The sequence below is a fragment of the Anastrepha obliqua genome, chromosome 4 (assembly GCF_027943255.1).
Source record: "Anastrepha obliqua isolate idAnaObli1 chromosome 4, idAnaObli1_1.0, whole genome shotgun sequence".
NCBI classification, from domain to species: Eukaryota; Metazoa; Arthropoda; class Insecta; order Diptera; family Tephritidae; genus Anastrepha; species Anastrepha obliqua.
The window spans coordinates 68,930,822-68,948,226 of record NC_072895.1 but is presented as its reverse complement, the minus strand read 5'-3'; the positions used below and the strand labels follow the sequence as shown (position 1 = coordinate 68,948,226).

Genomic DNA, 17,405 nt, shown 5'->3' with positions numbered 1-17,405 from the left:
TGACAAATAAGAGCTAAGTTAAAATAAGATGTGAACGAGAGGGATGCACTTGAACCTTAACGCTTACTGAGGCCTCTACTCCTCTCTTTATCTGAACAAGATCCAGTTCTTGGGCACTGGGCTGAGCGCCATTTACATCATTGGGTGCAGATGTTTACTTCAGCTTCTCTACATTCGAGAAATAAGTGTGATTATGTGTTATGAGACAAATCGTGGAATCAATGAGACCAATGAGAATTCTCAATTTGATTTTAGAAAGGTTTAAAGTGGGCTTAGTAAGGAGGTTGCTTGACATAGTTCCGCTTAGGTCCTGTAACTTTTGCTTTCCTCTCTGAGTCGTTCTTTGACATTGCAGCGTCAAGTAAGAGTTTATAAAATTTATTTATTAATTATTATAGTACACTGTGCGACAGTAACATAATTGTGCAAGAAAACTTTTATATGCATGTAGAACTATAGTACTTATAAAACTGCAGCACTGTTATGTGAAACCTATAGTTTAACAAAAAATTTTAATTTTTTTCACACCGAGATTTATTAGAATTTATTATTCTAAATGTGGGAGTTCTTAAGTATTTTTGAAGTTATTGCGAATTTATAATAAACAGTCTTCTATAGTTTTAGGATTGTTGTATGATAAATATATTCTGATATTTTCTTTTGAATCTAATCTTTAGTCTACTATTAGAGAATTTATAAATAATTAAATCTCGAAAATTGGAAATTTCAATAATAGTAACAGAAGTCAACGATTGCCTTAATCTTTTTGCAGCAGTATCATCAAAGTGGAAATGATTTTTAACAAACTCAACTTTTGCCATTATTATCATTTGATTATTTATATGCCGGTATTTTTCACTTCTGACAAACTCGTTTAAGAAATAAATGCTCTGCTAAAACTCAACCTAATAAAACAAGTTGAAAAAGTTTCCCAAATATAATTACTCGATTTAGTGTAATTAAATATAAATGATAGCATTTAACTCCAGCTTAAGTATTCGTAGCAGTGGCTCTTTAAATTTGGTACGTTGAAATCTGATTTTTGTGGAGTGGTCATTCACAAAATTTATCGCAAATGTTTATATGTATGTACTATATGTAGTGCCTGAAATTAAAGTAATCACAATTATCGGAGATGATAAGCTATTTATTGTGTGGCATTTCAAGGGAATTACCAACAACGCGCGACTAGTTATAACCATCTCAGATTATCTACTATAATTTGCTAATCTTGTGGAGGCTACCGACGCTATATTATTTGTATTAATTATAATTACTAAACTTCTTCATTTGTACAAATAAAAGAAATATAAACTCCTACATAAATTTTGTATTAAATTAGACATATTTGAAAAAAAGATTGAATTTTAAGCAGTAAATCACAAATGAAAGTAAAAGAAAGAGTAAATAAATTATCCATACTAGTAAGGGTCAACAGCCGCTCTCCCTAAATAAGAGAGCACCATTTATAGCTGTAGAGCTACTTATTGGAAAATACAGTAAGAGTAGTACCTATCAGAAGTTGCTATGACGAATAAGAGAAAACAACTGACAGGCTTATACTTCTTTGAACTGAGTAAGACCAGACAAATATTTTTGAAAGCAGGGTTCTTAAGTGAACTTATTGCAATTATAGAGGATATAGTGATAACACATAAATATTTGGGTCAGTTTCGATTATTTTTTTTTAAAGTTCATTACTTGTTTTAATAAAATTGTAAGTTTTTGTCTAGCAAAAGTTGTATAAATCTTGTTTTCAAATTTTATGCAAAAATTAGAAAAAGTCTACAAACTTTCCAACCCAGTCTCCCGAGTTTTAATTAGAGTTACTAGAAAGATTTTTGGTATGTTATTTTAATGCTTATTAAATTTTAGTAGGATAAAGTGCAAGTTTGAAGCTGCACTTTTTCCCTGACAGATCATGGGCTTGTATGAGAAGGAATGTTATCAAAAAGGACCCAGTTCTAGGCTTATGAGTACTGCCGGAATTGTCAGCAGCCATCTGAGCCTATCCTAAGTTGAGTTGAATTCTTCAATTTATAGAGCTATTGCGGATTTTCTTCTTCTTATATAAACTGCAGTAAACCTCGTCCAAAGTCGCAAATGGTGCTAGTTTCTCGTAAAATTTGTCGCGTGCTTTTTTAGTACCCAAACGGAGAGTCTTGCAGTTTATTTTAATTTTGTATAAGAAGTTTTTTCTTATAAACAATATACTTGGAGTTCTAATAGTGCAAATCATTATTGATGAGAACTATTCACGAGAATGAGACACCAAATATAAAATTAAAAAAAATATAGAAAGACACACACTATAAATAGGAGGAGGTGCTCGGTCAAACCACTCAATAAAAGGGTGTAAGCCTCGCATTTTTTACTTTTCATGCTTCATTCCCTAGAAGTTGACTCTAAATCCTTAGTCACACCTGCATACTGGAAGAAGCATTTTTGCTTTTCATAGCGCTAAGTTTTGGTTAGACTAGAGCCATAACATTCTTTCTCATTAAATGATTGGCCATGGCTAACTTTCACTCTGTATGCAAGTAATTAAATTATTATTTGGCTGAACAACTTTAAATCTCGGCACTTGATGTAATCTTGCCTTTCATGACTTGGCTATAATATGTTATTTGTATCACTTTTATTTGTATACCATATCAATATATTTTACCAAGGTAGAAGAGGTGGTGTTAAGCCTCAAGTCAGTTCAGTGAGTGTTTGGCGAGAATATTTACATGAAATGTAAATGGTTGCAGGGGACCGTTGATGATCGGAAGTGATTCTAAAATTAACAAGCTTCAACTTTCTTTTGAGTTGGGTCCTTAGTCGGACTCTTTGTGATGCGGAGAATTTTAAAATATCTCTTCCTTCTTCTTCTTAGTTTTTTCTGCAGTAGCTGTAGTGACTATAACGGCCGCGGTAGCCGAATGGGCTGGTGCGTGACTACCATTCGAAATTCACAGAGAGAGAACGTTGGTTCCAATCTCGGTGAAGCACCAAATTAAGAAAAACATTTACTAATAGCGGTCGCCCCTCCGAGTGTATTTCTGCCATGAAGAAGCTCGTCATAAAAATATCTGCCGTTCGGATTGGGCTTGAAGCTGTAGGTCCCTCCATTTGTGGAACAACATCAAGACGCACACCATAAATAGAAGGAGGAGCTCAACCAAACACCGCGCCAGTTATATATATATATATATATATATTATATATAGCTGTAGTGACAATGCGAACTCGTTGAACTCCTCGAATTTCGCAAAATTAAGGTTTGGACTTCTCGGATGCCACTTTTTCCATATGTCATAAAAGTTATTGGTGATGGTTTATACTCCCCTGAAGAACTTTTTCATAAACATGCAGCGATTTCTTATCGTTCAAATGTTTCCTCCTTGCGTTTATTCCTACCTTTCCTTGGAAATCTCACTTACTTAATGCATTAGAAATAGCTTAAAGTAATGGAAGTGTCCGACAGTAGCAAACATTTTGTGTAACATTCATCAGTCGCTGGCAAAAAATATCAATTTCACTTAATATCAAAAAATTGAAATTGAATATAATAATAAAAAATGAAAGAGAAGTCTGTATATTACAATAACAGAATAAAAAAAAATCAAAATTTTTTGAAAAATAAATAAAAATTAAAAAAATTTGCATTTTGCTTCAAAATTTTCATAAATAATTGAAGTGATGTTGTCGTCAAAATGACACAAGGGACTGATGCGTAGTGGGTATGTTGGTCATGTCCGATCGACTGTCGCAAACCCTTCTGTCATTAAGCAGAGGGGAGTGCAGACGGCTGGTTTGACTGATGACGGGCCACTTTCAGCGGGCGAAGCACATAAAAAGGTTGGGCATCTCAGACAGTGTACTCTGCCCAGCTTGTGAAGAGGAGGATGAGACGGCGGAACACTTCCTGTGTGTCTGCTCCGCCTTCGCTCGAATCAGGTTTGAGGTCTTTGGCACTGATGTGTTAAGAAGCGACCATCTTGGCTCCTTGGCACCACAAGATCTACTCAGATTTCCTCGGAGATCGGGTAGATTTAAAGAAAATTAAAAGGCAATCCAAGTGTAGTACAATGGACTTAATTAATGTCTTGTTAGTTGTCCCGACAAAAAAAAAACAAAACAAAACAAAGTGGGTATGAGAACTCTTGTTCTTAGTAGAGATGCTAGATAGTCTTGGTATTTAATACAGGTTCAAACTCTAAAAAAATAAATACTGTCCTTTTTTATGTATGGCACATTCTACTTAATTATTAAAGGATTTTTGCAATAAAAGTTCTACATCTAGTGTGAATATACAAGGTGGTGCAAAATTAATCATTCTATAGGAAGATTTATAATTTTTGTGAATGGCGTCGTGCGTCAATCATATTGTTAGCTAGACAAAATTTATTCCAAAGCTAATTTGGATAGGAAATCCATCTTAGGGAGACCCAGAAAATTAAAAATTTTTAAATTCTGTTTAAGTTGATCATGGATTTTCCAAAAATAACACTCTCAGAGTATTCTCAAAATACGAAGAAAAAGAGATGTGTACAATTGGATTCTGATTGGCGTAACTGACAAAAAGCCCACATGGGTGGTCAAAAATATAAAACATTAAGCAGAATCCGTCGAAGAAAGAAAAAATACGAATATCTTTTAAAAATGAATACAGAAATGTTTGAATAGCAGATATACAGAACTATACTCGAATGTTTTCATGTTTCTCCAACAAAGGCCATTAATTACACATTGCATTAGACAAAATTTCATTAAAATTTTATTAACTATAATTATAATTTTTTTGTACCATAAAGACAAATGATTTGTAAAGGGTCTCTTGTGCGAGCTTCAAAGACCTTTAATGCATCTATGCACATGATGGATAAAATGTAGTGATGTTTTAAGTACATGTAGTTAATTAATAGAAATATTAAGAAATATGAGAAGCAAAAAAAAAAAAAACAACAAAATTACAAAACTTACGGATAGAAAAAGGTGGTTTTTTGTTCAACCTAAAAAACCAACTGTAAAATGAATCCCTTGTTCGAGGCTAACATTTGTCACTGAGCGGCTAGTGTTTAGCGCACGTTTGCACTTTTTGTTGTTGCTGCCCATCTGCGGTTATTCTATGTATTTCCATGCGTACTGTTGACGGAGCATCAATCAAGCGAATGATGAATTGCCGGCAATGCATTCATTGGCTGCCCATTGACCACGTCCAGTATGCACCTAGCGATTGACGATAAGCAACGCTCAAACGTGTGCGTGTGTGTGAGTGTAAAGTGTCGATTAGAGCTTACAACTAATGGTGGCCATTTAAAAGCAAACATTGCAGATATGCAAGCAAACACTACGCACACGCACACATACACTTGACTTGCATATTTAATGGCTCCAGAAAATTCAAATGAAACCATAAATAGGAGATTAAAAAGACATGAAATGATGAAACGAATAAATACAAGTAGCAATAAACATTCAGAATTAAGGGAAACCTCAATCGGCAAATTACAGCTGCCCATTTGCAGTTTGATATTTCATTTCAAACTTTTTTATTTTCGTTCGGCGTACTACTTGTAGGTCAAGGGTGATAAAGGTGTTTAGTGGTTTTTTAATGTTTTACTGTCTCAATATTTATAATTTGTTTTTAGCTTTTTTTTGTTTTTTTTTAATAATTTTTTAAATAAATTTTACTGAGTGTATTTTGGTGTGGACAGAAGCGGCGATGGATGCTTACTATTTCATTTTTTGTTTTTTAATGAATTGCGAACTGTGAATACATGGACATCGGTAAAATTTTGGCAAAACTATCTACCTGAATTCAGCGCCTTTTGTTGTTAAATAGATAAATGGTGATCTTCTTTATTGCATTCAATATTTTATTTCCAATATTCCTGCATGAGATTTCAGAAGTCAAGTTTGCAATAGATAGAAAGTACAGGGGTTGTCTAGTTCAACTTTCTTCTGAGTTTCATTACTTTTGACAGCTGCCAGAGTTCGTTTGCGCCTTTTGGCAGATTATAAGTATATACAATACCAATTATAACATTTCGGTTTCATAGGAGAACTGTAAAAATATTTGAAATTCATCACATAATGCTTTAGTGGAAAAAATCATCTTCTCCCACGAATCTGACTTCCATTTGAGCGGTTGCCTGGGAAAACTAATTTTTCGTAGGGGAAAATTCACCAAAAATTGCTGAGAAGTGTTTACAATCCTCTCTTAGTGCTGGTCTGGAACTATTATTTTTGGTGTCATGGAACTATTTCTCCTCCAGAAAAATAATTAAAAATTTGCTTCCTGTTAATGGATTGCGATTTTATTTTCAACGATTTCCTATTCTATTGTCGATCTGTGTGGGTATTGGAGCAGCAGGAAAATGTCGTCGGTTTTGTCCAAAGAACTATTTTTTTCAATATTAGCGCTTACGGAAGCAGACAAAATTGCCATATTTGGAGTTCGGAAAAACCACGAATAGTTATAGAGTAAACTACGCAATCTGAGTATGTGATTGTTTGGTATAATTTTTGGAGCAGATATGTAAATAATATATAACTTATAGTATATAATATATATAGATGCATCTATAATTGGCACTTACACCTTTTATTTGGTATTTGGCGGGACCTGCAAGTGGATGTACCTACAGTTTTAAGCTGACACTGATCGCTCATGGTTTTTTAATGAGAAGCTTTTTCATGGCAGAAATACACTTGGATATTTGCCATTACCTGCCGAGGGGTGACCGCTATTAGAAAAAACTTGTTCTATCATTTGGTGTTTCATGCCTATGGTTTTGAATCCGTGCACTTCCAATTTGTAGACACGCATCAACACTTGCGGCTAGAGCGGTCGCAGCAGTGACATTATTGGACTATTTTAGGACTATTTTGGTATTACAACACGAATTTGCTTGCTCTTCGGGCAACCATTTGGCCTAAGCTAACCTCACTCGAATATGAAAGTGAGGTGCTTTAAATGACAAATCTAACTATTTTTTGTTTTTTGACAGTGAATTATAGAATTGGTTGGGTGCGAGTTCTCAATTTATCAATTTCAGTGACATAACAAAATGCCAGTAACCATCCAACCATCGGTATTTTGTGCATAAAGTTCGACAATCGCGTAATCAGTAGTTTTGGTGCGGCAAGTTGGTCTCTACGGAGCTAGAATTCAGAAACGATTAAGACACTTAAACACAATATACCTATTTTGGCATTGCTGGAAAAGGCACCAAAACTATCAGAAATATTGGGTTGGTAGAATGGGCAACCACAAGGTTTGCTGAGAAAGCCCTTTCAATTATGTCAATGAGAAGCTATATTTTTCGAATAAAGTAAAAACTAATGAAACGCTATTTATGGCCTTTTAAAAACAAACTTTTAGCTTAAGTTATTTTCATGTCAAGTATGAATTCCTCAACCATATTTTCCATAGATATGTGATACAAGTTTGGTATTTGGATATTCGGTACATACGTATGTATGTATGTAAATATATGTATCTGTAAAGTATGCAGTATATCAATATTTACTGGTACGAAAATATAAGCACGCGTGTATGCTTAAATGTTGTACAAGTTATTTGCATTGACGTCAACTTCATATGACTGCCATGACTTGTTTAGTTGGTATTATGAAATCGAATCCGAAAACCAGTCTAGCAACTACTTAAAATTTACCAACAGATGTTTTTTGCTTTTAAAAAAGCAGAATAAACTAATTCGAATGTATAACATAGGTAAGAGCACAATTGTATACGTGTATAAATACACAATATGCACATAATTAGCCTTAAAAATTAATTAATAGGTGTATGAATAAGTTAATAAATAATATCTATAGTGAAATATGAAAAGTGTCTAGAAGCAAGGCTCCAAATTCAATTTGGCTTATTAGGAAACTCGTGGAAATTAAGGATTATAGCTAGAAATATACGCATCTGAAATAATTGTGCGAATCAGAAGATACTGGTTTTGATGAGGCATTAGCATTATTTTTATTTGGGCTAACCAAAAAATCAACAACAAACAAATTGTTGCATTTACTGCATTGAATTTTGGTATTCGATCAATGTTTGTTTGGTCCAGAAATATAAGGCATTGGGAACAATTAAATATAAACTCTTCCCCTCAATTCCCAAGCACGTAAGTAAGCAGTCATGATTGGTTTTGGATGAGCGAATATCGCGGGAAATTACAAAGCATGATGACCAAAAGTATCGGAGCTGAGCAAAAATTCGTCCGCATATGATCATGTTCATTAGGAGTATATATATGTATGTATATATCTGCAAACTTGTGCATACGAGGGGTGCCTTTTATATTTCGGGATTTGGCAACCCTGGTATTGCAATCTGGCAACTGACAGCTGTATCGCAAAGTTTGACATTTTTTGGCTTTTACGTACTCATAACGTTTTGAAGTACCAGCGCTATTTGTGTTGTTTACAGTTACTTAACAGATTCATCTCGGTCCAAAAATGGAATTAAATCGTGAACATTTTCTTGGGATTATTTTTTACAACTTTCGACGTGGATTAACTCAGCAACATTGCATGGATGAACTTAATTCATTTTTTGGCGATAAAGCTCCGTCAAGGACCAGTGTTTATCGATGGTATGGTGAATTCAATCGAGGTTGTAGTTCACTCCAAGACGAATTTCGTGAAGGTCGTCCAAAATCAGTTGTTGTTCCGAAAACCATTGATTCCGCGCGCGAACTGATATTGAAAGATCATCATGTGACCTATCGTCAGATTGAAACAATCTTAGGCATTAGTGGGACCAGCATACATTCAATATTGCATAAATATTTGACTGTCAAAAAAATTTTTTCGCGTTGGATCCCACACAATTTGTCAATCGCTCAAAAAAAAAACTCGTGTCAATTGGTCGAAGAAAATGCTCAAAAAATACGATCGCGGGGCTTCGAAACACGTCTATGATATCGTGACAGGTGATGAGTCATGAATTTACGCATATGAGCCCGAAAGTAGACAGCAGTCGACTGTATGGGTGTTTCAAGATGAGCCAAATCGCGCACGAAGCACTTCCAAGCAAATGGCCGCCTGTTTTTTCGGAAAAACTGGACATGTCGCAACCGTACCACTAGAACAACGCAGAACAGTAAATTCTGAGTGGTACACAACCATTTGTTTGCCAGTTGTCTTCCAAGAAATTAGGAAAACCAATCGCCAAAGACGGATCACTCTTCACCAGGACAATGCGAGCTCTCACACATCGGCTCAAACAACTGCATTTTTGAGCACCCAAAACATCGAATTAATGCGTCTTCCGCCGTACAGTCCTGACTTGGCACCGAATGACTTCTTTTTATTCCCGTACGTAAAAAACAAACTGAGAGGTCAACGTTTTTCGACACCTGAAGAAGCGGTTGCGGCATTCAGAATGCATGTTTTGGAGGTACCTCATTCAGAGTGGCAAAAGTGCTTGGACAATTGGTTCAAACGCATGCAAAAGTGTATAGATCTTCATGGAGAATATTTTGAAAAACAATAAAGTGATTTTCGATGATTAAAATTTGTTTTTGTTCTCTAATCCCGACATATAAAAGGCACCCCTCGTATGTATACATTTCTATTTCTATAAATTAGTTTACCAGAAATTACCGTTCTTCAAAGGCTCATAACCAACACCTTTTCCTTCTAGACTTTATATTCTACTTGGAATCAGTTAGTATGATCATCATCGAAATATTTGTAAAAACTATTACACTCATTGTGCCTTTACTTGCTTTTAAATTCACCAGTCCTATCTTTTACGATTATTAAATCATAATTAATTCTCTCAAAACTCACACAGTCTCTTCCATTTATTGAAAGCTAATAAAATCTGGTCGAATTAGCATAGTGATCAAGTTTGCTTAGAGTTGAATTATACCGCAGCAGAATTTAATCACTTCAAGCTTACTTTGTTGCAGAAAAAATATTAATTTTCGTGGTAGAGGTTAAATAAAGGTGGTTTCTTCCATTTCATAATTCATTTTGACTTTTTTGTTTTTATTAGTGGAATATTTCACAGTTCCTTAGAAATAAGAAATTATAATCACAATGAAAGGGGTCTTTCAAAAGACGCGCCGAGATGTTGTTTGAAAATAAAGCATGTAAAATTTTAGATTATTTTAGGTTTCACTATTTTTACTCACTCATTTTTACTGGCTCTTAACAATTATATGTGAAAATTGACTGAGCTCATCTACAGGTAAAATACGCCAAACAGTCAGTTCATGAATGCCTGATTCAAGGTTGTTCATCAACACTTTGCGCTACAGCAGCAATATTCTTAACAGATCGTCCAGTTTTTATCTACTTTCTTTCTATCCTCTACACAACCAGTTTCCTGAAAATTTTCACCAACGCTTGAATTGTCGACTCATTCGAACGATTATTTTCACCAAAAACCCCAAATTTTGCGATTTGTTGTTCTTAAAGATCTACCAGTTTCATACTAATTTTCAATAATTTTTTAATTATTTTAATTAAAATTAATTTAATTTAATAAATTTTCTACTTGACAATTGCGAAAGGGTGACATACAAACGCATCGCCTAGGAATTATTTACTACTGATATCTGGGCGTCACTTTTGAAAGACCCTTTATATGTAAATAACTTCTTTGACAACTGAGCTTTGACAACTGAAGTGAAAACTGGTGAACCCTATTTTTAATTTTAAAATGCCCTTTATGGGATGATGGTATTTACATTTTTTTAATAGTTTTTTTTAATTACATAATCATAAATTTAAGTCGATCGGAGTAAAATTGACGAAGTTATGAGTATTGAACGTCTGTTGCTCCAGACCGAGTTTCTATACGTGCTAGACATTAAAGAGTTTTTTTAAAATCTACTGAGCCAACCGTTTTGATATTTTACACAGTGTTTCCTCACATAATTCACTAAGTGGTTTTTCGATTGTATACTAATTATTAGGCTTACAATAACAAATCAGCCACTTTATTTTTAGCGTAATTCAGTTTATTTGTTTCAGGTGATTAAAATAAGGATTAAAAGGGGATAAATCTATCCACACAGATACACCTCAAGAAGCGTATCTAATGAATCGTGTTTCAGATGATTCAGTTGCGAGTTATGATGTGTGCGGCAAGACAGCTTTTATTTCGAGACGCCTGCAAAGATTCGCTGTCTCTTGCTCATCATTTTTAATATACATATATGTATGTACTGAATATATTGTTCAAATGTTGCATTATTATATAGAAATTTGCTCTATAAACTAACACTATCCGCAAAATCGCAAAAGCATAAATTTTCAAATAATCTTATTTTCTCAACCAGTGGAAAGCTAAAATAAAAATCGGCTATGTTTTTAATTGTGTTTTGTGTTCTGTAGATTTTTTTTGTTTCTTGGTTATTTCATTTTTATTTTAATTGAATATATTTTAAATTGAATTCTAATGTTTTTAGAAAAGCAGTCCAAAATATGTTTGAGCACATTCTTTTTTCACGCATTCTAGCTGATGCAAAAAAAAATAAATAAAAGATCTGAGTTATATTTTGTGAAGTAAACTATGTTCTTTGCATGTTTACAATAAATTAATATTTCGTGTTCCGACTGCGAGAAAAAAATATGGACGCGGTTTCTTAGCGACTTCAAATTTATACTTTAATATTTCAAAATTCAATGGGCTTAAAATCTCTCGCTCGATTTTTTTTTTAATTCTATTTAAAACTTAGATTTGTACAATTTTTGGTAGAGAATAAATTATATTTGCATTAAAAAAATTAAATAAGAAGCGAATAAATTATCAAAACTTGTACATAAAATTTAAAAGTATATCTTAAGGCTTGTAAGAAGTTCAGAAGTATTTTTGGAGCATATGCCATATTTAGGATTTAATGGAATATTTTAAGTGGTCAAAATTGATTTTTAGTTGGCTCTGGTTATCGGTTAATTGAGAAAACTTAAAGCATGCTATTTGCTACCAACGTGTTGAATAATCGATGTATTTTTAAAAACTTTCGTGAATCCCGTTTTTTAAAAAAATATACAATGTAGTTCAAAAATATCTTCAAAATAGCTACTTCCACTTACCGCATTCCATCAAAACCATCATCGGAGCCATTTATGGTGAGCACTGGTGCTCGCGCGTACGCTTTCGCCACACGACGATTGCGTTCGAAGACAATTACTTTAGCCCAAATCTCATCATCGATTTGTGTCCATTTGTCTAGAACTTCTTGTATATGCTCCTGAAAAGGTGAAGAGAAATTTAAAATTAGAAAATTTAATAACAATAGACAAACTTAAGCAACCAACACAAAATAAGAGGCTAACAACCGCTAAGGAGAAAAAAATCATATCTCAACAGTTTGTATAATCTATCGCGTTCAATCATGCAAAAAAAAAACGCACTTTCATTTTCAATTGCCTGCTGTAGTCAAAAACCATAAGAAATACAAAAACAGAAGATAGAAATAATAAAATCACCAGTCCAGTGCCAACGCGGGCTAGATGTAAAGCAACAAAGCCACTCCTTAGGCTGGAATACTGAACATTGCGTTTACAGCGCTTGGCTGCTCTTCACTGTTGTTGTTGTTTTCGTTTTTGTTGTTGCAGTGAACGGCCTTGTGTGGAAGTTAACTTTTACTCAGGCACACAAAAAAATCTAGTTCGTTTAAATTGTAGCATAACGGCCACATTAACAACAAAAAAGTGCCGCTGTCTGCAGTCGTCGTCGCAAACGAGATCAAACGCCATTGCATGCCAAAATGCTCCAACTTGCACTATTTTGCCATTTTATTTTTTATGTTGGCACTTTGCATGTTTTTTGGTTTGTTTTATGTATTCGCTTGTGCTGTCGTTATTACCAACTGATAATCGTCCAACAGCCCATTCGTTTGGCTTAGCTAAGGCAGCGCCTACAGCTGTTCAATGTTTGCAACACTATTGCTGCTGTTGTTATGATATTTGCTGTTGTTGTTGTCGTCGTCTTGCTGCACAATTCACTTTGCGTATCTGGAAAATTTTCTTTTATTTTATTTTCGCAACGATTGCAGCAGCAGCCGGTAACGGCATTAGTTTCAACAATATTTTAAGTGGAAAAATAAAAAATATATAATATGTAGGATACACTATGCATGTATGTGTGCTCGCAGGGGTATGCATTTGCAGCAGCAAAATACGAACATTCATTTTAGCTCTTGGTGTTTGCGCTTGCGTCATGCTCAGCTGCACTGATTTCATTTCAGTTCAATTTCTTTTTTCTCTTGTTACCTTTTTCTCTTAGTAGAGTCGATCAGGTTGAACTGTTTTTCTTTTTGTTTCTGTTTTAGTTTTGAATTTTCAATTATTTCTGTTTCGCTAATTCTTTGTTGTTATTAGTTATCGACTACGAAATGCTATATAAGTAATTTGGAACTAATTTTCACTATTCGATATGTAAAATTTTCAACTGTTAAGTGACTTTTCTTCTAGAGCTTCTCTGCCTAAAACGGATGTCTTAAGCAACGAACCTTAATGGTGTCGTTTATCCAATTGCGAATACATTTTTTTGGGCTATTGTGAGAATGTTCGCGAAGATTTGTGAGTCTGTATTTTGCTCCAAGGTGGATTTCTATGGATGTAGTCGAGAGCTACTCAGATATTACTAATTTCAACAATTTTCTTGCTTTTAAAATATGAAATTATAATACGAGTGCTTTTGCATATTTTAACTATTTATTCATTGCAATTTAAATTCCATTCTACATTTAAGTGTAAAAAATTATAGGGAAATTCGCCTACTTCACCACTATTGACAAATCTACTTCTAGCAGCCTCACCTGCGCTACAAGCGGTAAGTGGATAAAAACTACACCTAGGCTTAGCCTTGTGAATGAGAAGAAACTGTGAAGCCTTCTCCAGTTAGTTAAAAAAATAAAGAATGCACTGCCTCCACAAATAAATGATAAACCTAGAAACCGAATAAAAAGCCAAATAAAAAATGTTAGCGCAGAATGTTTAACAGAGTCTGATTTACGTTGGTGATGACTTGTCTCACATTTGTGCACTTTTTGTTCACCTCGGTCTGCATCCACTTTTTCAAAGCACCAAATGAAGCATATCTGAGCAAGAAGATTTTCTAGGTGCAGCAGGCGCACGCTTTTTGCAAACGCGCCTAGAAACATATTACGCGAGCACATTTTTGGCAGAAATATTTGCCATTAATTTTTCTTGATTTTTTTTCACATAATGGTTGTTTGGAATAGACTTAGGCAATTGATGCACACATAAATTTATGTAGTACATAAATATAGAAAAATGTTCAGAGTGTTGAGAATAATCCATTTAGCCAGATTAAAAGCCGTGGAAAAAATAATATTAATTGGCGCGTACCCTTTTGTTAGGTGTTTGGCCGAGCTCCTCCTCTTATTTGTGGCTTGCGTCTTGATGTTTTCCACACATGGAGGGACCTACTGTTTTAAGTTGACTCCGAGCAGCAAATGGTTTTTTACGAGGGTCTTATTCATGGCAGATTACACCCGGAGGTTTACCACTGCTTGCAATTTGCTGTAATTTTGCTGTTTTATGCACAGAGATTCGAATCTACTCACTCACGAATGATTGACTCCTTGGTACAAATTAGAGTTGTAAATTTCCGAATTTTACTGATCTCGAAATTTTCTGGAGATATTTACAAAACTCATATTAGTAGCTCGACTTATTTAGTTAATATTTGTAATTTTTACTTAACTATCTGAAAAGAAATTTATTTGAAAAAAACCCACTATGGGACGCTGTGGCCAATGCACTGGTTTTACTCGGAATATCGCTTAACTGTTAGAACTTAGTGGATTTTAAATGAAAGTGGTTTGGGTCAAAATGTTCCGGAAAAGTTACTAATCGCATCGTTCTCGAAATAAGAGTTTTCTTCATCTCGCATCAGCGACGTCTAGCGGGAAAAATATATATATGTTTTATTTTATTTATCTTTGACGCAGAAGAATCATAGTTCAATACTATTGTGAAACATATCAGAAAATACCCGGCGTTAGTCCATGTGGATAATATCCACATACAGCAGCGGATACTGAAATACGCACATTCAAATACGAAATTTCCATACAAATTTTATTTTTGCACACCTGAATTTATGTTGAAATTAATTTTGGGAATGAATATATACGTATGTACATATGCCTTGGCTGTTTTGGTATAAAATTGCAAAAAATTTAAATAATTTATTTATTAAGTGAGTTCTGAAGGTTTTGAATAAACTCAATTAGAGTATTTTTGGAAACGATATTTTTTTATGCTTGGAAGTTTTACTTTGAAGAAAAACTATAACTTGACTAAACCTAACTTTACCACTAATTTCGCGAAATCTGTGGTTTTACGACGTAAATTTAAAATTTTAGTTTGATCACGTTCTCGATTCCTATTAGATTTTGTAAAAATTCAACTGTAATTGACCGCTGTTTTCAGTGTCCGCTACTGTATGTTTTTGTTCCAGAAAATTCCATCGCATTTTGTTGCCTGATAATAACTTTAAAGTGTTACACCGGCAGTCATGAACACTTTTGTACTGTTTCTGTCCATACACTTCATACAATATCTACAATATCTAGGTTTATTCCACAGTTAAGCCTTGTAAGCTGTTGCCAAGTTGCTAGCATTGTACAACAACCAATCCGCTTTAATATCATAATTCAACAGTTAAATAGTATAATTGATCTGTGCTCATAAACATAATAAGTATCAGTAGCTGTAGCGGGCTCCTGGCTTGTAAGTCTGGCTAATATGAACATACATACATATGCAATATAAGTACCACCATCGTTCTCAGCAATCATCAGCGCCAGCGTAGCACTTGCTCTGCTCGCCTTTACTATTTGATTATCTACATATTCATTTGACAGTTTGAACGTTTTTATTTTGTTTCTCATACTCTACTACCCTCCTTGCCTCATTGGTGTTGAATCGGTATTTTTTGTGGCATAGCAACATTCGTTGTTAAGTTATGAGGAATGCTAATAAATCAACGGAAAAAACTTGTTAACCTTTTCAAATAATTTTGTATCAACAGAAGTAGAAAAAAATATGCTTAATGTGGTTGCTTATATTATTAAACGAATTATTTTTTTTAATAAAAATTTAAATTTTTGAAATTTTTTTTCTTTTCGTTTTGTCTATTAGACATAAAGACATGGATTAAATTTCATTTCATTAGAAAAAATCTTACTGTGCGACGCAACTAAACAAGTGTTGTTGCTCGTGTAAGCACAGGTCGCCAGCAACATTCACATCAACACCAAACATTAAAGAAATAATAATCTTGCAATCTGCTACTACCATTGTTTTTGTTTTTGCTTTGCGTTCAGCTATTTGTTAGCGAAACTTGAAATCGAAAACAAAACCACTTTTGATTTTTATGAACTGAAGATGAGCCATGAGCCAGCAACAGTGTTTCTAGCCAAGTAAAGCCCAGCCAAGCGATTTTGAGCTGCAGCTAGCCGCCTTCGAAGAGCCTTCTATGGAAATATGCCGTTTTTCTTGTTATGACCGCTTTTTTCTCGAGTGTTTCTTTTGTTTTGTGGTTTTTGACTTCTTATTGTTGTGATTCTGTAAGCTGTTGTTATTCTTATTAGTTTGTTGTGTTCATTGTAAAAGCAGCAGCAGGTTTCTGCGGATTTTCATTTTCGTTTGACGCTGCCTTTTTTACTCATAACATTTGCTTCGCGCTGAAAGCAACAGTAAAACTTGTACTATAAAAATATAAGTGCTTTTATCATGTACTGGTGTGTGTTTGTACTATATATGTATATAGGTATGTATGCGCTTCTGTACACACTTCTTATGTAGCTGTTGATTTGGTTTTAGTGAGTCTTTTGCTGCTTCTTGGTTTTCTACTGCCCGCTTTAGGCCTGCTTAAAAATTTCAATTTCGATTTCATTTTTCATTTTTTCTGCTTGAACGCCTGAACCTGCTGACCTTCTTTTCCAGTATTTTTACTTACTTAGTAGTTGAGTTAAATATTTTGTTTCTGTTTTGCAGTTTAAGCGCTCGTTTGTCCTCTTGAGTGTCTTAACCGCACTTCCGTTGCCCTCAACAACAGTAATCATTTGGGTATTATTTTTGGCTTTTGTTTGGTTTTTTTTTTCTACTTAGTAACTACATATTAAGTACAAGCTGCGCATAAACAATTTTCCATGTAGTATTTGGATGTACTTCGTGGCTTTCAGTTCTTTAATTGTCTGCATGCTGGCTGTTAGTGTAGAAACCAATTTGGCGCCTGTTGAGCGGTTCCATCGATTACATTTATTGTCATGTTGCCTTCAACACCGTTGTTGTTTGCTTATTTTATTTTTGCTTTTATGCAAATTCTAGTTTTAAACTAATCCTAACTTTATGCCACTCGCACTGTGTCTCGTCTCATATTGCATTTAATTTTTTGCTTT

At 34.2% G+C, this 17,405-nt stretch overlaps 1 protein-coding gene across 1 annotated transcript in view; it reads right to left on the bottom strand.

Moving 5' to 3' along the window:
* LOC129245798 (uncharacterized) overlaps positions 1-17,405 on the bottom strand; it is a 177,623-nt gene that overhangs the window by 59,783 nt on the left and 100,435 nt on the right. The window contains exon 4 of the mRNA XM_054884191.1: positions 12,061-12,218. Within this exon, the coding sequence (XP_054740166.1) occupies positions 12,061-12,218 (158 nt within the window). The remainder of the gene's footprint in view (positions 1-12,060; positions 12,219-17,405) is intronic.